This window comes from Choloepus didactylus, chromosome 2 (genome assembly GCF_015220235.1).
Source record: "Choloepus didactylus isolate mChoDid1 chromosome 2, mChoDid1.pri, whole genome shotgun sequence".
In the NCBI taxonomy this organism is placed as follows: domain Eukaryota; kingdom Metazoa; phylum Chordata; class Mammalia; order Pilosa; family Megalonychidae; genus Choloepus; species Choloepus didactylus.
In genome coordinates this window covers 240,026,045-240,053,415 of record NC_051308.1, presented here as the reverse complement: position 1 = coordinate 240,053,415, position 27,371 = coordinate 240,026,045, and the positions used below count along the sequence as shown (strand labels likewise).

At 41.4% G+C, this 27,371-nt stretch overlaps 1 protein-coding gene and 1 long non-coding RNA gene across 3 annotated transcripts; both read left to right on the top strand.

The window, feature by feature from the left end:
• SLC25A33 (solute carrier family 25 member 33) lies at nucleotides 1–27,371 on the top strand. 2 transcript variants are annotated; one of them, XM_037828588.1, is made up of 7 exons: nucleotides 1–274; nucleotides 13,808–13,987; nucleotides 19,395–19,472; nucleotides 21,123–21,223; nucleotides 22,982–23,048; nucleotides 25,519–25,799; nucleotides 26,901–27,371. In XM_037828588.1, the coding sequence occupies exons 1-7, from the start codon at nucleotides 219–221 to the stop codon at nucleotides 27,098–27,100; spliced, it is 963 nt and encodes a 320-aa protein (XP_037684516.1). In that variant the 5' UTR covers nucleotides 1–218; the 3' UTR covers nucleotides 27,101–27,371. The 2 variants fall into 2 exon arrangements, with proteins under 2 accessions (XP_037684516.1, XP_037684517.1); XM_037828589.1 differs by lacking the exon at nucleotides 1–274 and adding an exon at nucleotides 7,208–9,015.
• Nucleotides 21,234–22,552, top strand: LOC119527994. The gene is made up of 2 exons (XR_005215530.1): nucleotides 21,234–21,943; nucleotides 21,994–22,552. It is a non-coding gene; the product is annotated as an uncharacterized LOC119527994 (long non-coding RNA).

The following is a 27,371-nucleotide window of genomic DNA, read 5'->3' as shown; positions in this document are numbered from 1 at the left end:
CCTCGCTCACGCCAGGCTCGCGCCGCAGAGGCCGGTGAGGCGCCGGCGGCGACGCCGGGAGGGCGCGGAGCGGGGCAGGCCAGTGGTCGCGGCCCGCGCGCACATGGAGGCGGCGCCGGCGGCTGCCTGAGGGCCCGCGGGGCGAGCGGACTGGCCGACCTCGAGCCGCCACGCGCCGGCGACACCTGGCGGCGGCGGGCCGCGGAGCCGGCGCGGCCATGGCGACGGGCACTCAGCAGAAGGAGAACACGCTGCTTCACCTCTTCGCCGGCGGGTGAGCCTTCCCGGGGCCCGCTTCCGGACTCTCCCGCCGCCCCCGGCTGCCCCGACCCCCGCCCCGGCCGCCTCCTCGCCCCCGCCCCGCTCCCTCCCTCGCCGGTTACCGGTCCTTACCGGTGACTCTCGCCGGCTCCCGGGGGAGCCCGAGGTCCCGGCGCCAGGTGGCAGGTGGGGGAGGGCCCGGGGGCGGCTGCGGGGCCTGGTCTTCTTCTCCGCATCCCGCCGGGCCGCATCCCCGGAGGGGGGTTTGCCCCGCGGGTGTCGCCGCCCCGACGCCCCTCCCCTCCGCGTCGCCGGCTTTTTGTCTTTTTAAACAATTAGTGACTGATGCGAGTGAGTGTCCCTCGAGGTGGTTCTGCCTGGCCACGGTGACTCAGTCCGCCGTCCTGAATGTTCTTCTCCATGCCTCTTTCCCGTCCGTCGTTTTCACAGCCGTGGACGGTCTGGTCGGTGCTGACATTCCCCCAGGAGTTCCTCGGGGTGGTTCGGGAGCCAGTTCAGGCCGTCCGAAGGGCTGCAGGTGTTGCTTTCGGACAGTGATGCTGGAGGGTTAAGGGACGTCGGAAGAATAAGAATGCGGTGAGGTCAGGAAGGCGGATGAAATGTCTTGCCTGATGATGGATGCTCCCAGCAGCGGAGGAAACAACTCTTGAGTTCTGCCTTGTTTTGAGAGCGGCGTGAGTTAAAAACGCATGCATCTTAAATTTTTCAGTCGAGGCAACCCATTTCTAGGGAAGTGGAGTGGTGGGGGGTTAGGAAGGGAGCTGATTTTTTCAGAGAAGGAAAATTAAAATTTTCTTTTATCCCAGCCTTTGACTTTGGGTCTATTTGAAGTCTTCCAGATCTTTGGAGTCTTGACTTGAATATTTTAGTTACAGCTGGGGCTGCTATCTGGATGTGTTCCTCATTACAGATTGGTAATGGTTGAGAAACTTACCTGCGAGAAAACTATGATGAAAGTGTTGGTGCACTCTTTGTACTTTTTTTTCCTAGCTGAGCACCCAGTTACTTTTTCCAGCCAAAGAACTTGGGTGGTTGTTCACAGGAAGAACTTCCCATTCGTCTCTTCCCTCTCAACCCTTCCCTCTGCCTCTCTGTCGATATTTCCTTTGGGAGTAACACAAGGGGGAAGCATCCTTAAACTAAGACACTTTATATTAATTTATCTATTATCATTCTTGGGGATTTAAAACAAGTTGGCCATATTATTAAAGTTTTATAGCTTTTAAGCCGTGATTTTATGCTCACTATAGTTTGATGTATTGTTTTTACTGAGGTGGTCTTTTAAAAATTACCTTCTGTTTTAGACTGGAGAGTTACGTACTCTGTTGTAGCCTCTGCTGAGAGTCACCGTGTAATTGATGGCGCTGTCTCCCTGAATTTCCCTGTGTGCTCTTCACAGTGCCCTCTGGCTGCTGCTGCTCCTACAGAAGCGCCTGACTCTTTCTTGGGATGGTGAAAACTGCAGTGGCGGGTACAGCTGGCCCCATTGATTGAGCTGTGGGTAGTTTATTAGGGTAGTGCCTGAGGCCATCGCATTAACAGCAGTTCAGGTCTATTTGCAGATATTCAAGAAAGAAAATACATCTTCGGAAAGGATGTTTTCAGAGTAACTAAATGGATTTTGATCAATTTAGCCTAAAATATATTACCTCGATTTCTTTCAGGGTAGAGCATTAAGGGAGTTAAGTATTGAGTGTGTGTATTCCATAGTTAAAATCAGTCACCCCAGCAGTTCCTCCTGGTCTGGGTAGAATATGTGCTGGTTTGCTCCTAAGTGACTAGTGTCCACTGTTACTAAACTGGCATCTTTCCAGAGAACTAAGTTCACTTCCTTTTACAACTTGAAAAGAAGTCAGAGGCCCTGCTTTTAAAATCTATCACATATCTCCTGTTTATTGAATAGTCATTGGAAACCATAATATTAAACAAGTTCAATACTATCACCAATGATGTTGAAGAAGTATTTTTTGTCAAGTATAACAGTCTTACAAATATTTGAAATTAGTTTCAGATCCCAGAAGATAAGAACTATACAGTACCCAAACAATTCAGCGTTTTTAATTTCTTTGATTTTTCTTTTCAAAGTCAGTTTCTTGGATTCTCTGTGAAGGGGAAATGCTCCTACATAAACTTGTAATAGTCATATTTTTAATACAGTTGTTGCCCTTTAAAAAGAGAATTTACATAAATTAGTGTACAGTGAGAATTTAATTTCTTCTATAATTTTAACATAAGATGTTAATCTTATAATGTTTTAGTTTAGTACTTGTTGAAAATAAACCTATTGCATGAATTCCTATTTGACAGTGTTACCAAATATTAAGAATATTAAGTTACTCTGATAATATGGTGCAAGATAAAGATAGATGCTTACTTTTTAATAAAAGGAGAAAATTTTAAGAAATCTTATAAAGCAAAGGGCTTGACTTTTTGTTCTCAGCCCTCATCTCATTAGCAACTCGTGAAAATGTTTTCAGGGGGAAAAAAGTGAAAATCCAGAGAACAGAAAGAAAATTAAAAACACCCTCAAACCAACACCTAAGAAAAAACACTTTTGACAGAAGTTCTATGTGTGTGTATATATGTACACATATCATTTTGTATTTAATTTTTAAAAGCTCATATTCTTGTAAAATGGTTTTTTCTTAGTAATATACTGAATTTTAATGGCAGCATGGAGTGTTTTCTATGAAGGCACTGTTAGTTGATCCCTATTTATTTACTCTTCGGTGTCTAGGTCATGGAGAAATAGCAACAAAGAAGGCAAAAGCAGTTTCCAAGCCCAGTGAATGGACTTCAGTGAGAATGCTGTCGTAATTTACGACAAGGCTACCTAATTTATTTTGACTAAAGAATGTTTCTCAACCTCCTATCCTTGCTAATTTTTTGCCATTTTAAATATCTGGACATCCTTATGTGTATATGTGTATTTCTCTGCTAACCATTAGAAGTGAAATTGCTGAGTCAAAATACATTTTTAAGGCTTTTGGTACCTAGCAACACATTCATCAACTGTCTCTTAGGGTGACTGACTTCTGCATCACTGAACCTGATTGATTTGATACTGATTTTTATTCTCTTCTTCAGGGTTTCTGCTTTCTTCCCTCCCAGTCTCCCAAATCTGGAGTAAAGATGTCAGGACAAAAATCTCCACTTTCCCCACCCCCAGATATGGATACTAAAGTTATCTATAAACAAATACATGCTTAAACAAATATTACCATTCCTAAATAACAAAACCTACAATTCGTTTTCTACTCTTTAAACAGTCCAACCAGGAAAAAGACTGAAATCATCTTCAGTGGCCCTTCGAGTCTAGTCCTTATTTGCTGTTGAAAAGAATCCCTGTTAACTATGTATAGAAAGTTCCCTATCCACTGACCTGGGGGTTCTGGTTGGCCAGGTAATGTTAGGTGATGTCCTACATCTGCTGAAATGAGCGGTGTCTTAGCAGGACAGTGATTTAGGAGATCTGCTCAGTACCTGAAATAGCTGGACTAAGCTCTGATTAGATTTAGAGACTCATGGCCTGGATTACATGTTTTAGGTCTTACTTTTGTTTTGTCATGATATATACTTAAATAGCCTTCAAAATGTATTTTGATGATAATATGGTATGTCTTTACAATTTTAAGATGTATACTCCACAGATGTTTTCAAAATTCAGTATTTTCTTTCCCCTGTTATGGACACCTGTCACCAGGTGTATGTGTGGACTGCTTGTCCCTCCAAATGTAATGTTTCGCTGCTGATGGTTTCTTTTGAAGTGTTAGGGAAGACAGAGATGGCACTTGTTAATATATTTGTTGAATGCTGTAGACAAGATGTAAGAACTTATTTGAAATGCTTAAAGAAATTTTGATAAGGCATAGGGTGTACATATTTTGATTCAGGTTTATGTAAATATACCACTATGTACATAAATTGACTTCCATTTCATCCCATGTGTTATTGTAAGTATCCATCTATATAATAGAATAACCATGCCCCCATGGTTATTTCTATTTTTCAAAGTAGAAAAATGTGCTTCTATTGTTAAGTGAATAAAGGTTATAAAACAGAACAAAATAATATGCCGATACAGTTGCAGCAAATTTTAATACGAAACCAAGGTCATAATTCACAAATAAAGTACCGCTTCTCTTTATTTGAGACACTTAGGCTACATCAATCTATAACTCCACTTGGTTAATCATTCAGCAAGAATTGATTAAGTACCTATAGTGTGATTTGTACTAGGCCTGCTTTACATCATTGAAGAAACAGACATGGTTCTTCATGAAACTTAAATTCTAGTGGAACCCTTTCGTCCAAATACACAATAAAAAACTTTGTTTTCTATTTCTGAACTCTCAATTCATTTCCATTGGGCAATATAGCTACATGCCAGTACCATGCTGTTTTGACTGCTGTAGCTTTGTGATGTGCTTTAAAGTCAGGAAGTGTGAGTCCTCCAATTTCATTCTTCTTTTTTTAAGACGTTTTTGGCTATTCGAGGCCTCTTACCCTTCCAAATGAATTTGATAATTAGCTTTTCCATTTCTGCAAAGTAGGCTGTTGGAATTTTGTTTGGAATTACATTGAATTTGGGTAAAACAATTTGGGTAGAATTAACATCTTAACAATATTTAGTCTTCCAATCCATGAACATGGAATGTTCTTCCATTTATTTAGGTCTTCTTTGATTTATTTTAGCAATGTTTTTTAGTTTTCATTGTACAGTTCTTTTACATCCTTGGTCAAATTTATTCCTGGATATTTGATTCTTTTAGTTGCTATTATTGTAAATGGAATTTTTTTCTTGATTTCCTCCTCAGATTGCTCATTACTAGTATTTAGAAACACTGCTGATTTTTGCATGTTGATCCTGTTTCCCACCACTTTTCTGAACTCGTTTTGTAGCTCTAGTGGCTTTGTTGTTGAATCATGTCATCTGCAAATAGTGGAAGTTTTACTTTTTCCTTTACAATTTGGATGCCTTTTATTTCTTTTTCTTGCCTAACTGCTCTAGTTAGAACTTCTACAACAATGATGAATAACAGTGGTGACAGTGGGTATCCTTGTCTTGTTCCAGATCTTAGAAGAAAAGCTTTCAGTCTTTCACCATTGAGTCTGATGTTAGCTGTGGGTTTTCCATGTATGCCCTTTATCATGTTTAGGAAGTTGCCTTCTATTCCTGTCTTTTGAAATGTTTTAATCAAGAAAGGATGCTGGATTTTGTTAAATGCCTTTTCTGTGTCAATTGGTTGTTCCCCTTCAATTTATTAATGTGGTGTATTTCATTAATTGATTTTCTAGTGTTGAACCACCTGGAATAAAATCCACTTGATCATGGTGTTCAGTTCTTTTAATGTACGGTGTTCTAGTTTGCTAGTGCTGCCGGAATGCAAAACACCAGAGATGGATTGGCTTTTATAAAAGGGGGGTTGTTTGGTTACCCAGTTAGTCTTAAGGCCATAAAGTGTCCAAGGTAACACATCAGCAATCGAGTACCTTCACTGGAGGATGGCCAATGGTGTCTGGAAAACCTCTGTTAGCCAGGAAGTCATGTGGCTGGCATCTGTTCCAAAGTTCTGGTTTCAAAATGGCTTTCTCCCAGGACATTCCTCTCTAGGCTGCAGTTCCTCAAAAATGTCACTCTTAGTTGCACTTGGGATATTTGTCCTCTCTCAGCTTCTCTGGAGCAAGAGTCTGCTTTCAATGGCCGTCTTCAAAATATCTCTCATCTGCAGCTCCTGTGCTTTCTTCAAAGTGTCCCTCTTGGCTGTAGTGCCTCTTCAAGATGTCACTCACAGCTGCACTGAGTTCCTTCTGCTTGTCAGCTCATTTATATGGCTCCACTGATCAAGGCCCATCCTGAATAGGTGGGTCCATGCCTCCATGGACATTATCGCATCAGAGTTATCAGCCACAGCTGGGTTGGGCGCGTCTCCAAAGAAACACTCAAAAGAATTACAGTCTAATCAAGATTGATAACATCTGCCCACACAAGATTACATCAAAGATAATGGCATTTGGGGGACATAATACATTCAAACTGGCACATATGGTAGTATTATTTTGAATTTGTATATCTGTGTTTTTATATCTGTGAGAAATTGAGAAAGATACGGATTCTCTTTAGGCTCAGAAACCCCACTGTAGAATTTTTTATTTACTCAGGATGCTATTTTTAGTTTTCTTTCCAAATGAGTTAGGATACAGGAAATAGCATCTAAAGGAGAATTAGCTGCATCAAAGATTATTTTTGCTTAAACTGAGTGAATACAGAATTTGCATAATCAAAGTCTTCTTGAGCCTTATACCAGTTATTCAAATAAAACATCCCAGAAAATTATAGTGTATGCAGAGAGGCAACTAGTATTTTTCAGTTTGTGAAAACGGAAGTAGCAGATGAAAAGGAAAAAGTACCAAAAGTTCTGAGGATAAGAATTACAGGGTATCTGGGCAGTATCATTTGTTGGTTAAACCCATATTGTACATTTGTATAAGCTGTTAGTACGGAAACCAGTTTACTGTTAATTGGATATTGATGATTAAATTGGAGAGCACATTGGCCTTGGCTTTAGTGCCTGAGATAAGTGGGTATATGCATAGAAAAAAGAGGTTCTTGTTGAAAATATCTAGCTTTTTAAAATTGCCCTTGTTATTTGAAACTCAGAGTTAAAAAGTAAAATTTGGGTGCATAATTTAATAATTTTAGGTAATTCTCTTTAATCACATAGAAGAGAAAAATCCAGTGTATATATTGTAGTAGTAATATTTTGTAGCTTTGTTATGCTGTGAACTGGAGGAGAGAAGCTTAAGTCACAAGGGGGGAACTTAAGGGCTTTGTGGGTATAAAAAGATAAAAGGGTAAACATGTTCTTGTAATAAACACAGGACTTCATTTCTGGGAAGAAGAGTGAAAGAAGGTAGAGAATGGGGGGAGGGGACACATTTTTGTGAAGAAAGGAACAAGTGGTAAAAGAGGAAAAGATGAAAAAAATGCAGTTAATAGATTTTTTCGTTTTAGGCAAATAGACTTTAGAGAGTAACCATCTCTGACTGCTCCAAGACACGGAATTTAACCACTGTTCATGCCTTTTGCTCCTCTGTGTTCACATCCTTCAGATGATTTTTCCCACGGAGAGTTTTCCCTGGACTTTGGCATCAGTGACTAGAGCGTGTTAACCTTAGGAGCGAAAATAAGTTAACACCCAAGAAGTTTCCTCGTAGCTGTTAGAAATATAGCCTGTTAGAAACAAGACTCATAACTACTTTTTAGAAGGTTATTTATAACAGTAAAATTCTTTAAGTGCATTCTTGGAAGTTTAGGTATGTTTTTTATTGACTAGGGTAACTCAGGAGGCTTTCAGTTGGAAGTAATAGAAAATTCACTTCAATACTGACTAAATTGTAGGAGAATTATTGGCAAATACAACTGATTCTAGAGGGAGAAGAGGTTTCGGGTAAGAAACCTGTTGTTTAGCTCAACAGTGTCACTGTGGGCTCCATCTGTGACTGCTCTGCCTTCCAGTGGCATCTGCATGAGTCTCTGTTTGGTTCTAGTGTGAGCACAAAATGGCCTCCTACAGGTTCCAGTATTTCTCCCACCATTGAATCAGTCTCGAGCTTAACTCAGATTGAACTAACTGGGGCAGGTGTCCAGCTCTACGCCAGCCGTTGCTCCAGAGGAATTATGCTGATTGTCTGAGGCTGAATCATGTCCCATCTCATAAGAGATACCTGTGGCAAGGTGGATGGGAGCTGCTGATTGGCTTGGTTGAGTCAGGGCTGGAACTAGAGATGAGTTCAATCCTGTCCAAACTGGTGTGGTTTAGGCAATCCGGGCTCTTGTTAAGCAGAGGAAGAGGGGGATGATGCTGGGGAGGCAACCAGCAATGCCCACCGCAGTGGTTACACCACCTTCAAATATGTTGTCCACTTTATTAGTCTAGAACAGGGTTTTTCAAGGTCAGCTGGATGATTGTGTAGGGGGCTGCACTGTGCAGTATTGTAGGATGTTTAGCAGCATCCCTCTCTACCCACTAGACACCAGTCCTTCCATCCCTTCCCCCCACTATGACAACCAGAAATGTCTCCAGATACTGCCACATGTCCTGGTGGAAAGAGGGGAGGGCAGTCAAAATCGCCCAGTTAGGAACCGCTGATTTGGAATAGTGTTTTCAACTTTGGTCACACACCCCTGTGATTAGAAATGTGCACAGCCCCTTGTGTATTTATAACATACACAGAAAATAGAGAATAAATGATGGAGATTATAAATACAATGAAATGGAAATTATAATATTTTCTTTATGTGCTTCAGTGAATTTTTGCGCACATCTCTTAGAGTATGCTCCCCACTTTGGAGATTAGTGGCTGAGAGTATTGGTATCCAGTCGCTCACTCAATTTCCCAACTCTGTGATCCTTGCCCTGTGTCACACTAACTGGGTGTGGAGTGTGACCTTTCCTATTGTCTGGGCATTGGCTCCCAGAGCCCTTGGCTGAATCATGTTAAAAAGAGCTTCCACCTCTGCGGCCAGACACCTCCTCTAAGACTTGGAAGAGAGAGGTGGCAGAGCCAGCTCTACTGCCATTGCCCACTCTGCCCCCAGACGGCGCTGAGAAGAAAGGTGGTGGCTGTCAACCTTGGGGCATGTGCTGTGTGGAGAGAAGGTCATCCTGTCACCATCCCCTATTCTATCCCCATGCTGTAGGAGATCTTGGCTGTGGATTGAGGGAGCTGGTAAGACCAGAAGACCAGCTGACATCTGGCTCTGGCCAGATGCTTTCTGCAGGGAGGAGGCTGCTGCATCAGCCCATGGCAGCAGAATGAGCAGGGACCGGTGTAGTGTGCTTGGAGGGACATGGGGTGACTTCCTACTGTGCACCATCTTCTTGGCTTCTGGAGGGTGTGGAAGAATAGTGCAGTGGGCCCCCTAGCTTAGGGGTCAGGAGCAAGGGGACCAGTGGGAGGGAAGGCACCTGGCGCTGCCCAGAGGCTCCCAGGCCGAGTAACCAAGTAAGGCAGAAATGAGCTTGGGGGACAGACTGCAGGGGTCCAGGTGATGGGGGGACCCTTAGGAAGATTGAAGACCACCTCAAGAAAGCCTGCACAAGCATCTGCATGGAATCATAGCATTTGCCGAGGCCACCAAGATTGCACGCAGGCACCTGGAGGCAAATAAGACAGTGACCAAGTGACCACTTACATAAGGTCTCATTGTCTCTCCTCCCTGCTCCCGGACCCAGGCAAGCCTACGCAGAAGGACAGAAAAATGAAAGAGCAGACTTCACTACAAGTCTCGCTGGTAATGGTGGAGGGAAGTTTTGAAATCAGGTTTGAAATTGAAGTTTTAGAAGGGTCTGAATTTGAAAAACTGTCACTAGAAAGTTATGGAACCTGCCCTTGATGTCATGGACAGGAAAAAAGGAGCAGCAGTCATGGGTGAGAGGCTGGTGGACAGAACTGCAACTCCTGGAAAACGTGGGGAAGGCTGTAGAGGATCGGCTGGCTGGGGCTGCCTGAGAGCACAAGTTTACGCTGTGTGAAGCTAGGCTGGTATCAAAGGTGTTGTCTATTCTCAAAGACTCAAGAATTGGCAGGAAGTTTTTTTCTACAAAGAATATCATTTGTTGTGATCTTAAAAGATTTGTGGTGATCTTTGGACCCAAAATGATTAAATATTTTTAGGAAAGTCTGGAAAGCCAATCTAGAGAAGTCAGTTTCAGTATTCGTATTATCTTCTCAGACTGATGAATGTCTTGCACTCGTTGGTTCATGAAGAAAGAAAAAGTGGAGCTGAAATACTTTTAAAATTCTGCTATAAAGTATACTAAATTTCAGGAAGATTCTTATTTGGAAATTTTAGTTTAATATCAGAACTTGTTTTCTTTTAATTAAGAGTATAGTAGTAAATATGCATCCAATGCTGTTTAATGGCTTAAAGCATCCTTGGGCATTTTGCTTCTGAGCACTTTTCTAGTAGATAAGGGGGGCTTACCTACTGAGGAGTGAGTTAATTTTCATGACAATACAGTTTACGGTTTGCAGTGTTTGCCCATTTTCCTGCAGCACTGTGAGTTAGGCTTTGTCTCCATTTTGTACATGAGGCCCCTGAGGTTTAGACTGCCTTATTCCTCCAGTTGGGAGGTGGCTGTAGAAGCCCAGGGCTTGTTCTCACCACCACCTGCTCTTCCTTTTGCCCTGGTCATGGTGGTCAGCATCATGAAGCAAGTGTGGTCGAGAGCGTAGCTTGCCATCTGCAGAGGTCATGGCTAACACTCAGTTTGACATTGACTTTGTAACAGACATACCTCGCTGTCCAGTTGTCCTTTGATCAATGACGCATATTTATTTAAATGACAGTTGGCCAAAGTAAAGAGAGCAACTGACTCGGGAGCAAAGCAAAGAGATGGTTTACCTGTACCATATTTGAGCTTGTTGACTTTCTGATGAAAGATGTTTCTTCAGTGACCAAGTTTATGTTTGTTCACAGTTCATGTCTTCATGTTCAAATGTTGTTGAATGGAAACAGATTTCAGATAGTTCCTCATCTTACTCTGTAGTGTTTAAGTTTTCAAATGTTTTTAAATGCTATACATTTTTAGTACAGTTATTACTATAATACATAAATGTAATGTATTTTGTGTGACTAGATATGGGTTAGAAAGTTTTGGTTTTGTACCCTTTTTTTTTTTTAAACCTTCCCATTATATCCCATTTTCTTTAGACATATTCTTGTTTTTAGAGTAAATTATACAGACCAATATTGTTAGACTCCCAATTTTTTCATAATTCACAAAATACATTAGAGTTTTGAAGACCTAGTTGTCTAGTCAATAATTTTCAGTTTTCGAATGTGAATGTAAAGTCTGAATTAGCTCACAAAGCTGTATGTACAATACCTTCTTTCCTTAAGATCCCAATAGAGGATCCTTTAGTCTAATGGAAAGAACACAGACTTTGGAGACAGAAGTTCTGAATTTGGGTTTCAGTTTAAAAACTTAGCCGCTTTGTGCCTTTAAGATAGCATATTATAACCTCATATGAGACCCAGTTTCCCCATCGGTAAAATAGGGATAATACCCCCTGCCAAATGCTGAGGGTCAAACCAGAGTTGTTTGATACATTGCTCCCTTCCTGCCCTTCCAGGTCTCGTTGGGACCCCTCACTTGCTTGGGTGATTTCTGGGCTTTGTCCCATAGTTTAGTAAAAACCATGGTAGAGAACATTCTCAATTTAGGGTAGATTAACGTGATTTTAAACCAGCTTTACCTAAATACCCCAAAATGGCTGTTCCTCCCTTTTCCCTGCCTCTCCATCTGTGTACTTCAGTCTCTTCCTGACATTTGGGTTCCTCACTATAAACTGGGACTAAATAATAGTTGCTGCCTGGGAGGACTGGTGGAGAATTAAATGCTTGTCTTGAAGTAATCATTTGATAAATGGTGGTAGTGGCTAATTATTTAACCCAGTAGCTGTTCTAGCTCTTAATGATCAGGATTTTACCTCCTAAATGGATCTACAAGCTCCCGGTTTTCAAAACTGCAAGGGGATTTTCCTTCAGGCTCTGAGGGGCTGGGTTGCTTTCCCGATTTCCAACAGTTCTAGTGGAGCAGGGACGTGAACTAAATATCCTGTATGTGCTAGGGCCTACCCTTGCTTCTGTTGTTACTTTTCCCTGTCAGATGCTGGTGCTCTGACCCACCTGTTGTGTGGCAGGTACTCTCCTCCAGCTGAGTGCTAGAGGAGAGGAGGATGCAGTCCCTGTCCCTGAGGGGCCCCCAGGCCACCCCCAGCAGGTGATAGAAGGTAGATTGATGCCCAGCAAGAGGATTGAAGTGATGTCATGGTTCCCAAAAACCTTATTTAAACATTGTCCTTCCACCTAAGGGCTACTGTTGAGTCAAATCTCATTGATCCAGGTAGGTGAGGGGGGAGAGATTATCTTTGTGAAATCTTTAAATTATAGATTATACTTTATTTCAAGTCTGTGGAGTACTTGGAATGAACTGCCAGCATTCTTGCCATGTGGAAACTCTGAAAGTTTGTTTTAATGAAAATTAAATTAACCACCTGAAGAAGCCACTATGTAACTTGCGTGGAGACCAAAGTGATGCTAATGAGAGTAAATGCTATCGAATAGTTAGAAAAGATTCTCCTTGAAATCTATTTTAGTGAACTCAGTGAGGACCAGTGCAGGGTTATAAAGACAAAGAGGCGGCTCTGCCGGGTCTCGTGTTCTCCCGAAAGCGGGGCTGCGTGGTGTGGTGGCCACGGTGCCTGGCCCATCAAACGTGGTTTTGTGGCTGTTGCCATGAAAAGAAGTGAGTTGTTTTGTAGAAAATACGTAAATGGTAACTGGATAATATTTCAGTGTGAACAGATTGTGAAGGGTGGTACTCGGGCGACCGAGGTTAGGGTAGGGAGTGCCGATGCAGACAGTGTGAGTGACGGAAACCCAGAGGGTGAACTGAGGACTTCTGGCTGAGGGGAGCACAAGAACGTTATCGTTAAAAGTAAGCCTCGGTGAGAGATTCCAGATGGAGCCGAGAGGTCACTAACCCTTTTTAGGTTTTAATGCACTGAAATAGCCAGAAGTAAATACCTGAAACTATCAAACTGCAACCCAGAACCCTTGACTCTTGAAGACGATTGTATGACAGTGTAGCTTACAAGGGGTGACGGTGTGATTGTGAAAACCTTAAGATCGCACTCCCTTTATCCAGTGTATGGATGGATGAGTAGAAAAACGGGGACAAAAACTAAATGAAAAATAGGGTAGGAGGGGGAGGATGATTTGGGTGTTCTTTTTTACTTTTATTTCTTATTCTTATTTTTACTTTTTCTGGTATAAGGGAAATGTTCAAAAAATAGATTGGGATGATGAATGCACAACTAGATGATGGTACGGTGAACAGTTGATTGTACACCACGGATGATTGTATGATATGTGAATATATCTCAATAAAACTGAATTTAAAAAAAAAGGAAGCCTTGGCTTAATTTTTTTTGGAGTCCAAATTAATCAGATTTTAATATAAGCCAGTATTTTAAACATTGATTTTCAAAAGAGTAGCATTAACTAAATGACTATTTTATTTATGTGCAAAGATGCATTTTCTACAATATTTGTTGGAGAGTGGTAGTAAGATTAGAAATTACATGAATGTCCAACAGTAGGAAAATGGTTAAAATAGCACATATTGATACAGAGGGATAATATGTAACCAATACAGATGATGAAGATGGTGTATGTGTTGGCCTGGAAAGACCTTCACGGTGTCTCGATGGGGGGTGGGGGTGGGAGGTGGTTAAAAAGCCAGTAATGTAAAGTCTGGAGGGATGTGCTAAATTAATAGCTGGTAACTCTTTAGCTGATGGGATTTCAACTACTTTTTTTAAAACCTCCTCTATGATCCAGTCCTTACTAAATTAACATATGTACAGTTTTAAAAACAGAGCAAAGTTAAATTTCATTTGTGTGGAGAACTGTATCACTTTTCTGAGCCTGTTGTGATTTTGTTTCTTCCAGGTGTGGGGGCACAGTTGGTGCTATTTTCACTTGTCCACTGGAAGTCATTAAGACCAGGTTGCAGTCATCACGATTAGCTCTCCGGACGGTCTACTATCCACAGGTCCATCTAGGGACCATTAGTGGAGCTGGGATGGTGAGACCAACCTCCGTGACCCCTGGGCTCCTCCAGGTTCTGAAGTAAGTACAGTTCCTGCTCAGGGCACAGGCTGCTGCCACCCACATGCACACACACCCTGCCCCACTGTTAAAACAAAAAGTTTGCCAAGCACATAAAAGGAGGTATTCTGTTTGCATGGCCTTTTCCCTGTCCTAGGGATTAGCTTTCTTTACCATCACCCTTGAACTCTGACCTTGCTCCTCTGCCAGCAGGAGTCGTGGTGTTCACATGACCCTCATCCGGGGACAGTTAAAGTAAACCTCACAAAGCAGACCAAAAATCCATGTGTGCGTTTTTGCATCAAATTGTCATTCTCATCCAAAATCCTGTGAGATCTATCAAGAAGATATGGGGTGGGAGAGCAAAATTAAAAATTAAGAAAAATCATCAAGAAAAGGGTTTTGAATATTTCAAGAGGAAGTAATATGGAAATAAAATGTTTTTATTTTTAGCTTTTATTTGGAAATGATTTGAAATTTATAGAAAAGTTGCAATATTTAATATATTGTTGAATAAAATTGTTTTTAAAATGTTTCATACCTAGGGTATTCATCCATTTAATTATTTTTACTGCATTAAAAATATCTTATATGCCCACAAAGCAATTAAATATTTGTAAGTTGAATTTGGCTTCTCCATCTCTGTGCTTAAAACAAAAATCAGAGATTCAGAAGAGCACTTGACAAGATCTGGTTTTTAGCTTGGTATCTTGTTTTTAAAAGAGATAAGAAATATTAGTTGAATTTAACCAACCATGATATTCAGATGGTTAGAAAGAGGTGTGTTCGAGAAAGATATATTGCTATTTATCAGTGTGAATGTCTTGTTAGGAACCTCTAGAAAAAGATGCAAGAACATGAGAATGCTCTGTCTTAACCACAACACTTAGCACGTTGGACAGAGTTCAGTCACATTTTAGATAAGGTAGAATGACTTGGAAATTCCTTAAGTTGTTTTCAGTTAAGTCTTGTTTGTAAAACCTACCTATGACTCAGGCATCTAAGAATGCAGCTGAGCTTTCTAGCAGAGACAGAACAGCAAGACCAGCTGCGGGGACCGAGGTCCCCAGCAAGAGAATCAGAACCACCACCACTGCCAGGGAAGAGGGAGGCTGGTATCCAGAACTCCAGGGGAGGGTGTTTTTTGAAATGAAACACTGAGAGGGGAGGAGAGAGACAAAAGGTGGAAGGTTAGGTACAGGCACAGGGAAAATCGAAACCAGGAATGCAGAGGCACCCTTCGATCTCGGAAGGGAGAGGCTGCAAACCCACAGACCTCAGAAATACGTGGCTGAAAGGCGCCCACATCTTGCGTGGCCTTTTCGCAAGCTTAGGTGGTGGGCGTGTCTTAGGTGGCACCTTTTTTCCCAGGAACAGAAAGTGCTTGGGGCATATTAACACAGAGATAGGTGATTTGCCAACTTCACTGAAATTCAAAGTGAACTTCCTTTTACATGCTTGCCAAATAACTCATGACTAGTGAATTTATATTTCCTGTAACTGGAAAACTATTACTGAAAGGCTGTGAATGTCAGAGTGCCGAGCTGCTTTGATCATAGTCCAGAAGGTAAATGGGAATATCTCAATATTTCCCATTTTTTCGGACGTGTTTTCTAAATCTCCAGCATCTCTTTGTTTATCTCCAGCAAATATTTCCCTATTTTTTTTTTAATTGAGATTGTTAACATTCTATACATTTACCCAAAGATCCAAAGTGTACATTCAGTTGCCTACGGTATCATCGTACATCTGTGCATCCATCACCACAATTAATTTTTTTTTGAATTTTTAGAATATTTTCATTAGTCCAGAAAAGAAATAGAGACCAAAAAAAAAAGGAAACTTAAATCCTCCCATACCCCTAAGCACCCCCCACTCCATTATTGACGCATAGTATTGGTGTAGTACATTTGTTACTGTTGATGACAGAATGTTAAAATGCTACTAACTATAGTATATAGTTTGCAATAGGTATACTTTTCTCCCTATATGCCCCTCTATTATTAACTTCTAGTTATAGTGTCATACATTTGTTGTAGTTCATGAAAGAGATTTCTAATATTTGTACACTGAATCACGGACATTACCCACCACAGGATTCACTGTTTGATAGATTCCCATCTTTTAACCTCTAAGTTTCGTTCTGGTGATACATGACTGAGCTTCACCTTTCCACCACATGCACACACCATTCAGCACTGTTAGTTATTCTCACAACATGCTACCATCATGATCTCTGTCCATTTCCAAATGTTTAAGTTCACCCTAGTTGAACATTCTGCTCATAATAAACAACTGCTCCCCATTCTTCAGACTCGTTCTGTATCCTGGTAATTTATATTTCATGTCTATGAGCTTACATGTTATAATTAGTTCATATCAGTGAGACCCTGCAATATTAGTCCTTATGTGTCTGACTTATTTCACTCAATATAGTGTCCTCAAGGTTTCTACGTCAACCTATTTTTTTAAGATGGTTTTGTTCACACATCATACATTCCGTCCTAAGTAAACAATTGATGGTTCCTTGTATAGTCACGTATTTATGTATTTACCACCCTCACCACTATCTGTATAAGGACATCTCCATTTCATCCACAAAGGAGGAGGAAGAGTCGAAGAAGGGAGAGAGACAAAAGAAAAAGAAAAAAGAAAGAGAAAAAAACAAACACCAAAACATGACAGCTAGGAAGCAACAAAAGGAAAGATAACGTTAAACTAAAGTAGAATAAAGAGACATCACCAATGATAAGAGTCCTATACCCCTCTCTTATGTCCCCCCGTTATATGCATTTAGCCTTGGTATATTGCTTTTGTTACATTAAAGGAAGCATAATACAATGTTTCTGTTATAGTCTGTAGTTTGCATTGCTTGTATTTTTCCCCCATGACCACCCTATTTTGAACATCTTCCAAGGTTGACATTCATGTGTTCTCTCTCATGTGAAAACACGTCTGTACATTTTATCACAATTGTTGAGCACTCTAGGTTTCACTGAGTTATACAGTCCCAGTCTTTATCTTTCCTCTTTCCTTCTGGTGTCCCACATGCTCCTAACCTTCCTCTTTCAACCATACTCAGAGTCATCTTTGTTCAGTGTACTTACACTGCTTTGCTACAATTACCCAAGATTGTGTTCCAAGCTTCTCACTCCTGTCTTTTCCTCTCTGTCTGTAGTGCTCCCTTCAGTATTTCCTGTAGAGCAGGTATCTTGTTCACAAACTTGGTCATTGTCTGTTTGTCAGAGAATATTTTAAACTCTCCCTCTTATTTGAAGACAGTTTTGCTGGATATAGGTTGGTGGTTTTTCTCTTTCAGTATTTTAAATATATCACACCACTTCCTTCTTGCTTCCATGCTTTCTACTGAGAAATCCACACATAGTCTTATCAAGCTTCCTTTGAATGTGATGGATCACTTTTCGCTTGCTGCTTTCAGGATTCTCTCTTTGTCTTTGACGTTTGATAATCTGATTATTAAGTGTCTTGGCATAGGCCTATTCAGATCTATTCTGTTTGGGGTATGCTGCTGGTTTCGTTGGTTACCCCAATCAGGTTTTCCTAGACCAGAACGGGCTCAGATCTTTGCAGGGGGCAATTTTCAGTATCCGGTTTCCCTGAGAGTGTGTCTCAGAGGACTGACACACCCTGTGAGGCCTCAAGCCGCTGTGCCTTTCTGCCCAGCAGGTGGTGCCTGTCAGCCTGTAGCTCCTGACTGGTGTAAGGAGGTATGGCCCCCTTAGTCCTTAGTTTCTATTTTGGCTGTTTTCCCCCAGGCTCTGGACCCTGATTCTGAATGGAAGGCTGGTAGTAAGGCTGGGCACCACCTCCTTCCTCTTAGGGAAGATACACCCCTAGGGAGTTTTCATTTGTGTCTACGTAAGTTCTTTGTGTCTCTGACTCTGCTATCTCCACCCTTGCCTGGGTCAGAGCTCTAGGAACTGAAAATGGCTGCAGTTTTCTCCACTGAGCTGCCCAGGTTGAGAGAGAGAGAAAGGGACAGAAAGCCCCCTTTCAGGGCCAGTGCATGCCTGCCTTCTGGGCTCCCCCTCCCAGCACAGGGAAGTCCACCAGCTCTTCAAGGTCGGTCGTCACTAAAAGCCTCTGTCTGCTTATTAGTGGTTTGTAGCTTGTATTCAGCAGTCCACATTTGTTAATTAAAACCCCAGTTGGAGCTGGGCTGAGCTATATTCTCTTGCTCAGAGAGTGCTGCTTTCTACCACAGTGAGGTTTTGCAGTTCGCGCTGCCGTGGGGGGAGGGCACTCCCGGCACAGTTCCGCAGTTTTTACTTACAGATTTTATGCTGCGATCTCAGGCATTCCGCCCCATCCAGGTTGGTGTGCGACATGTGGACTGTCACGGTTGTCTCCCAGCAGTTACTCCAGATTATAAACACCCAGAAATTAGGAGAAAAGAAGTTAAGATTCAAAATTTTACATGATTTGTGCATTCAGGGAATCTAGATCATGAAAAGCTATAGGGATCTGAGAAAGGAAAGGGTGGGAAAGAAGACTATAAATGCACAAAATTTTAACATCTTCCAGCAGGCCATAAGAACATTAACCAACCTCTTTTGGACCAAAAAGTTCAGCTTGGTTTTAGAAACTCTCTCCATGGGGAAAGTGGAAAACAGTAGAAATAAAGTTGGCATGATTCACTTTATTATTAGCTTTATAGGACTATTTCATACATTAAGTGGAAGATATTTCTTTATCTTCACCCTCAGAATCATAATGAAGGTGAAACTTTATATAAACTCCTTGGACTTGGATATAATTTGTGAGCTAGATCAATTTAGAATGCTGTCAAATTGGTGGAGGTGTCAGTTACAAGTAAAGAACAGTCCTCAGTAAGAAAAAGAGACTGAATGAGAGAGGACAGTATTTAGAAATATAAATTCTGTTGGATACTGTAAAAATTGAGCCATTGAAAAGATTATCACCATTTTGGAGAATCACCGATGTTTCTATTCCTGATATTTCTGTTTTAGGCTTGACTATAATAGAAGATAGAATTATAAATAAGGAATAAATCCAAAAGAAGTACCATCCGAAGAAATTTCTGAACCTGTTTGTCAGTGAATCTTGTTATGTTGAGGGCACTGTTCCCCGTGTCCGACCCTCTGCCAGGTGCTTGTGCTACTTTCAGGGGCTGGTACAAACCTTGACATTCTGCTCCTGTGTGAACAAGGGGAAGGGCTTCTTGAGAACATGTGTAGCTGATGCTTTTGAAGCATGCTTTTTCACTGTATTAATGAAAACAGTATTTTACAGCCTTCTGATTCTGTTTCAATATTATAAGCAGATAAGAATCTGGGAGCTAGTACATTTTATTCTATCAAGGACCTAATATGAAAGTTGACTCCCGGTTATTTTCCATAGGCCTGCCTAAGGGGGTTTAAAGATACATATTTTCTTATTTTTTTAGATCAATCTTGGAAAAGGAGGGACCAAGATCACTTTTTAGAGGCTTGGGTCCAAATTTGGTTGGAGTTGCTCCATCAAGGTAAGCGTTAAACTCTTCAGCTACCTTACGCCGTGCAGGGCAGAAAGCTGAGCCCTTTCTTATTGAAGGGTGATACTGGCCCATGACCAGTTTCTTCTTCTGTGCTGGGTTTGCCTCCATACGTCTGCCATATAGAAATATTCAGTGGTGACTATGTGTGTCTCTTAGTGTGTTTGTGTGTGAAAGAGATTCTAGTTATTTTATTCTTATTTATAAAAATTAATCTTCTCTTATCAGCTGTATCCTAAACTCTGCTTCTCAGAAGTGTGCTCTGCAATGGCTGCATTGGTATTATCTGGGTACCTGTTTGAAAGGCCACGCCCCAGACTCACATTAGAATCTGCATTTTAACAAGATCCCCATGTGATTCCTTTGCGCATTGAAATACATTCTTATGTACATTGAAGTGGAGAAATTTTAAAAGCTTCTGGGCTTTACTTTTTATATAAAGCAATATTCTCATTTTTGTTAAAAAGCTTAATTCTCTTTAAAGCCTTTTAGACTATATAGAGCTGTGCTGTCCCAGTATAGTAGCCACTGGCCACATGGGTTGTTTAAATTGAAATCAATTAAAATAGAAAATTCAGTTGCTCAGTCTCCCTTGCCATATTTTAAGTACTCACTATCCACTGTTAATTGTAACTCCTGTACCGTAGAGCATAGAGAGTATTTCCATCTTCGCAGAAAGGTCAGCCAATACTGATGCAGAGGATAAACGCCTGGTAATAAAAGTGAACGTGGAACAGAGAGCGAGAGTGTGTGTGTGTAGAATGTCTCTGGAAAGGTAGACATGAAACTGGTACTAGAAATTGCCTCCTGGGAAGGGAGCTGTGAAGCTGGGTGACTGGGGTGGGACACTTACATATATGTGGCTCCACCCATATTCATATTTCATAGAATATTCAAATAGATTTTAAAGGAAATGTTGCCTTACAATAAAATGAGAATATTGTTTTATATAAGGTGAAGATGAAAAGCTTCTCATTCTTCCAGATGAGTGCTCCCAATTTTGTGTACAAATTGCCTGGAGATGTTGCAAAAATGCAGAGGTTTATTAAACTCTTTTGTTCCTTTACAATTTTGTAATATGTACAAGTACTTACTATCTGTGAGATAATATGGGGTGGAGTATTATGAATAGATGGGAAACCTGCAAATATGGAGTAAGTACAGAAAATAAGAGGCTTACCTACATGTGGGCAGGGCTAATTGGTCATCCATACCTGATATAAATTCCTGGCTACCTCCCCCATTTAGAATAGATGGAATCTAGGTTAAATAAAGGACTGTTGTTGTAGAACACAATAACGATAAACAGTCAAGATCTTAAGTTGGAGATTGATCCGTGGGCCAGGAGGAAAAAAAAAACAGGTATTTTCCCCGGCATTGCTAGTAAAGGAGCAGGGAAATCCCAACCAGCATATATAGTATATTGGTGCTTAAACGATTAGCATTTATCTGGAGAGTTAATCCAGAATGAAGACAGTTTGTAGCAGTTTCTGATTTCAGCCCAGGTAAGGTCAAGATATGGGTATTTGTCAACTTCTCTCCCCTATTATTTTCCTAAAATTTTCAGCTGTTGGGGAGGAAGACATAAATTATGTCATGCCATGACGATTTCTTTATAGCATTCTCTCTTTGTTCTCACAGGGCTGTGTACTTTGCATGTTACTCCAAAGCCAAAGAGCAATTTAACGGCATTTTCGTGCCTAATAGCAATGTTGTGCATATTTTCTCAGCTGGTTCTGCAGGTATGTTACCCTCCTGAGTAGAGATCAGAGTTTCTCACTTTGCTAAAGAATGTGTTGTGCCAAGCAGCTTTTCCCAGGAATTAGAGAAATAAGCCCTCTGCTTCTTTTTGTGCCAAAATTGTTTTTCTAAAGCTTTACGTTAGAACCAATAGAATGAGTGTTTGAGAACCATTTGTAACTTGGTTCCATTTCTTCGACCACTAAAGCTTTTTATTCTCCCTAAAAATTCACATTTTCGTGGCTGTTCCTTCTTAGCTTTGTGTTTCTTTTAAAGGAATATTAATGTGTTTTTCATGGCTTCCTATTTCCCCATTAAGTAATTTTGTAAGCTGAGAGCTGCTCTTTTTGTGCTTCCTGCGGGGTCCAGCATAGCTGAGTACACTTGGCACTGAGTGTCCTTAATAACTGAATTACACAATGTGGACTTGGGGCTTCTGGTTGTCTGTTCAGTGGGGTCATTGACGGATCAGGTAGCTTCCATGTTCTCTAAGAAAGTCCTTTCACTCACTAAAGAAAACTCATAGCAAGGTTCTCCCTGCCCCCATCCCCACAGGGAAGTACTTGGCAAAAAACATTTTGGGTTTATAGATTTCTGAGGCAAAGGCTATATCTGTATATTTATATGCTATATATATTTGATGTCTGTTTAAACAATCTGGTACTTTACAGAACTTAAATTGTCATTTTATGAAAAATCTACTCCTTCTGCCAGCTGGTAAGGTGTACATCTGTTTTGCCTGCCTTTGTTTTTCCATCTGCCAGCTGGTAAGGTGTACATCTGTTTTGCCTGCCTTTGTTTTTCCAAGTAAAAGTGCTGACAACCAATCAGAATATTTATAGTTGTTAATTTCTGGACCCTGAATAGAAAATAATATTAAGGAAAGCTACTTCATATAAGAAAGGAATTTTTACTTAATAGGAAGCTCTGAGAAGGAAATGATGTAGGGTTTCAAAACCAGGTTAATAGTTACTAGGCTAATAGTGAGTTAGCCATAAGCCGAAAAGTATTCATCTGTTTTGTAACTTTTGCAGAAATAACTTAGAAGAACTCTTGGTAAATGAAATGGGTCTGAAGGCAGTTTTTTAAACCACCATCTTCCTAATATCTAATTAATCTCCTTACTCAGGACTTGGGAGGGCATGAGTTATAAGAGAAGAGTAATCGTATCTCTAATACCTGGACACTGCTCTCTCTTGGTTGGTCTGAATGATTAGCAGTGTTTAAATGGAAAGGCTTACTTTAGAAAAAAAAAGGTGCTATAAGCAGAACAATCTTAAAACTTCAATTTTCTGAAATGATAGGTGTTAGAATTTCTAGGTTTAGATTCAGGTCAGTGGAAATTTAGTTCCTTCTACTCCAAGTTAGACATAGGTAACCTTTTGGGTTGGACCAGCAACTTTTTAAAACAAATTATTTCTGGACCTGAAGCTTATAAATTGGATTTTAGGATTGTTTCATATTTACTTTAGGAAATGCATTAACAGAAATATCAACAGCACCACCTAGAGGTTGGCATTAGAAAGCTGAAGTTGAGATTTCTTTTAGGTCCAACAAATCAGTAGAGATGTTGTATTTTAGGAAGTGTAGTGCATTTTAGGAAGAACAGTAGCCACCTACAACATAGAACGTAACGTCTTCCTGCTTTCCATTTTTTATCCTTAAGCCACTGAAATCCTGTTCCAGAGTTTATCATAAAGACAGCTTTAACAAGCACTGACCATGTTCAGTGATAACTTTTTCTGCTTATTTTCTTGCAGCTTTTGTCACAAATTCCTTAATGAATCCCATATGGATGGTTAAAACTCGGATGCAGCTAGAACGGAGGTAAGCTACTGATTGTTCCTTTTCCCACTCTCCTTGATATGGGAAGAATTCTTGGGGTTTTTTCCTTTCCCCAGTTCGGGTGGGGAGTGAGATGCACAGAGTCCTCAGCCATCACCTTCCTTGTCTTTTCTGAATATAAGCATGTGCATAAGCTCCTTTTGTTTTGAGATTTGTACCGCCAGCCATTGTGGGAAACAAGAACCAACAGAGATAACCAACAAGGGAAGAAGCCAAGTTCTTTCTGCTGTGGTCCCTGATCTGTAGTTCCTGACTTCCTTCTCAGATGGTCACGGGGTTTCTGCTCTTTGCAGATGCCATCTCTGCTTTGGTCACTGTGTGCGACCTTTCTTTCAAACTCGAAGATGCCACAAGGGCAGAACACTCTGGTAACTTTCATTTCCAAGGCCCTCAGATGGACTAGATTTCTGCCCTGAAACTCTAGCTGGGGATTAACGTTTCTTGAGCCATGGATTCCTTTGGCGTGTTTCTGTGTTGCATAGGAATGAGTGCTATAGAGTACTGGAAAGTTCTGTCTAGTCCAGTCTGACTCTAGGATCCTCTAGGGAAAGGAAAGAAAGAACAAAATGCCCCAGAGGGTAGGTAGGAGGCTCCCTTAGTTCGTTTTCTCTCTCATTACCACATTAGCTTCTGAATTGGTCTTTCTCCCAATCCATTTAGCCTGATACAGCCTTCTAAAGAGTAGGTTCAGTCATTTGGAACAGATCCCTTGCTTAGAGCCTGCAATGGATTGCAGTTACTCTCAGGGTAAAATCCTGCAGTTACTCCCGATTCCAAGTGTTCACATAGCATCCTCATATCACTTCCGTTTAGCAATGGATAAGTGAGTCAGCTGAGAGCCTTTAGATGCTCCTTTTCATTGAGCCTAGAATGAAAACGTTAACATGGCTCTCAATCCGTGAGTATTTTGTTGCTTCTTGTGCACTAGGCACTAGGGACATGGCGGGGGAGAGCCGTAGCCCCACCACCCAGGAGCACAACGCAGAGGGCTACAGGACATAAAGAGAACTACAGTCTGGTGTGACGAGGGGCCCACAGTACCACTGGACTCTGGAGGGTCCCCTGGAGCAGCTAGTCCGGGGGCAGCAGGAGCAGGGGCGGAGGGCCTCTGGAGGCAGCAGTGAAGAATGCTTCAGGCAGAGAGAAGAGTGTTGTAAGAAATCATGAGATAAGCAAGCATGGTTAATTCTGGGGAACTGCCAGAAGGGATTGTGGTTGGAGTGTTGTGCTGGGGAAGGAGGGAATTATGGAAAGACACAGCTGGAGAAGCGAGGGGCTGGATCCTCCCACTGGCCTGGGAAGGCATTGGAGTTGGGACTTGGCTTTACATAGAGGGTAATGGGAAGTCACCGAAGCCACAGTTCTCAGTGCGGGCATGCCGGGGGGGGCGGTTCTCCCCTTGGGACATACTAGGCAGTGCCAGGAGACCTTGTCGGTTGCCACAAGTTGGGTGGGATTCTACTGGCATCTAGTGGGTGGACGTGAGGGGTGCTGCATGACATCCTGCCATGCTCAGAGCAGCCCCCACGACACAGTTTTCCAGCCTAAAATGTCAGTAGTGCCACCGTGGAGAAATCCTGCATTCGAAGGTTTTCGGCAGGGGAGTGAAAAGTTAGAAAAGTGGCTCCAGCTGGGGCATGGTGAGTGGCCTCTGCAGAGACGCAGTGAAGCAGGTAGAGAGACTGGTCAAGGCCACTGAGCCCAGCAGGTGTTGGTCTGCAGCCCCGCAGGGGGTTGCTGGACATGTGACCATCACTTGACACAGAGGCTGCTGTCAACGTGATTATGTCCCTTTTGTCCATTCATTTTGCCCTGCAGCCAGGCAGTTTAAGAAGGAGCACCTAATTTTAAGTTTCTTTTTAGTTGTTTTATAGCCTATTTGATATTTATAACTTTATAAATAAGGAAATAATAGAATTAAAACATGGAATTTGGAGGCTAGAGATACCAGTATGCTCATCTCCTTATCAGAATTTTGGTGAATTTTCTAAAACATATTGGTATTGTAGTTGAAATTATACTTAACATATAATTTTGTCTCCCTATATCTTACTGGCCTCTGGTTTCATAGCCATTTCAATCTAGTGTAGACACCATAGTTTACTTACCTATTTATGTTTTTAGATATTTGGATTATTTCGATGTTACTGCAGTCATATTTTCTCTGTGGTGAACATCTTTCCACATACAAGTTGTTCCAGAATTAAGTCACAGACTATGAACATTTTTTATGACTCTTGATACAGATGCACAGAATGTCCTGTGGGTGCCAAGTGTCCCACTTAATTGGCCTGACCTCAGGGTGAGCCCAAGCACAGCAAGACGGCTGTATGAGGAAGACACACCTCTCCTCCTGGCCGATTTTTCTTTATTTTCGTCTTTTGCTGTTTGGCGCAAGAGGCAGGCTCATTCGTGTGTGTTTTAACTGGTGTCCTTGATGTGCTTTCTGCAGAGTGCGAGGCTCCAAGCAGATGAATACGCTCCAGTGTGCTCGCTATGTTTACCAGACGGAAGGCATTCGTGGCTTCTACAGAGGATTAACTGCTTCATACGCTGGGATTTCAGAAACTATAATCTGTTTTGCTATTTATGAAAGTTTAAAGAAGTATCTGAAAGAAGGTCCATTACCCTCTTCTACAAATGGGACTGAGAAAAATTCCACAAATTTTTTTGGACTCATGGCGGCTGCTGCGATTTCCAAGGGCTGTGCCTCCTGCATCGCCTACCCCCACGGTATGTCGGGCTTTCTCCTCTGGCGCACTCAGCCAGCTCTGGGGTGCGTCACCTGTCAGGAAACCTAAGCCTCTCTAGCACACAGGCAGCGCAGGTGCCTGCAGCCAAGGGGAATGAGTACGAGAGAAACTGGGTTTAACTGCAGATAGTTATGTGAGTGGTGGGAACTCTGCTTAACTCCAGCTGATTTTGACAGACTGCTGCCATGCGGAAATGTGGGCCTGTGTTGCTGAACTTCTGATGTTTTGTGAAAGAAACCAGAAATCTGGATTTTATATAAAATTCCTTGATTAAAAAACAAAAATGATTTGGGAGCCAAACTTAAAAATAAAAAACTCTCAGCTTCTGCTCTGAATGGGGTACCTAGTAAAGCTACTTTGAGCAAATTTATTTTTTAAAGAATTATAGAGCTGATTTCCTACCAGCCTACTTAAAAATAAAATATACTAGCTTAGTTTATTATGCTGTGAGAAACTGGTTTTGTTTTCAAAAGCCTCTGCACTCTCACCTGTGACACATGCATATATGGTCAAGTCACCTGACAGGTGTAAGTCCCAGTTATGTGTCTTGGCACCGAGGTGGGTCCCCAGGACTACGGAGGAGAGGTGGGTGACGGCCTGCGGGCAGAAGGTGCCGGGTGCCTCACTGTGGTGCCTGGACAAGGGACAGCCAGGTCAGGAGGGCTGGAAGAGACTTTTAACTCGACGGAGGGGAGAAGGATTCTAGTGGGAGGAGAAAGGTTGGGAGTACATGAAAAGATTCTTGTTGAAGATACTGCCATACTTAATACGAGTTACACCTTCGGTGAAATATTGGTTTACTTAATTGGGAGTAGAAAGCCATAAACTTTCTTAAATTAAGTCCCATTCAAACTAAACCATTTTTAATCCCTTCCCAGAGTTGAAAAATGTTCTCAAAAGAACTTAACATTTATTCTATCTCTATATTACTATCCTGTCCAAATAGAGCTGAGATGGCAAATAGACATAGTTGTACGTTGACAGTTATAAAGCTGTGTGCTAGCCACTTTGACATCTCCCCCAATTATTGCCTGGAAATGGAGTTTTCTGTGCCATAAAATATGGCTTTCTCTGTCTACAGAAGTCATAAGGACGCGGCTCCGTGAGGAGGGCACCAAGTACAAGTCTTTCATCCAGACTGCTCGCCTGGTGTTTCGGGAAGAAGGTTATCTTGCCTTTTATAGAGGACTCTTTGCTCAGCTCATCAGGCAGATTCCAAATACTGCCATTGTTTTGTCTACTTATGAGTTAATTGTGTACCTGTTAGAAGACCATACTTAGTAACAGGCCAGAAAATTGTGCTCTAGAAGAATAAAAGTGAAAAACTCTTAGAGAATTTTTTTTCCATTGATGTTTAGAATGTTTGAGACTGAAACAGGAAAGACCATAAAATACCTGGCTCATATCACTCATTGGACATTTCCTTTTGGATTCATGCTTTCTGGAAGGTTTTAATTCATTAACGTTAATAGTTAATTATAACTTTTTTTTTATAACTTAAGGGAATTCAGGATTAAGCAGCAACTAAATTAAATCATGCTATTTAATTTAA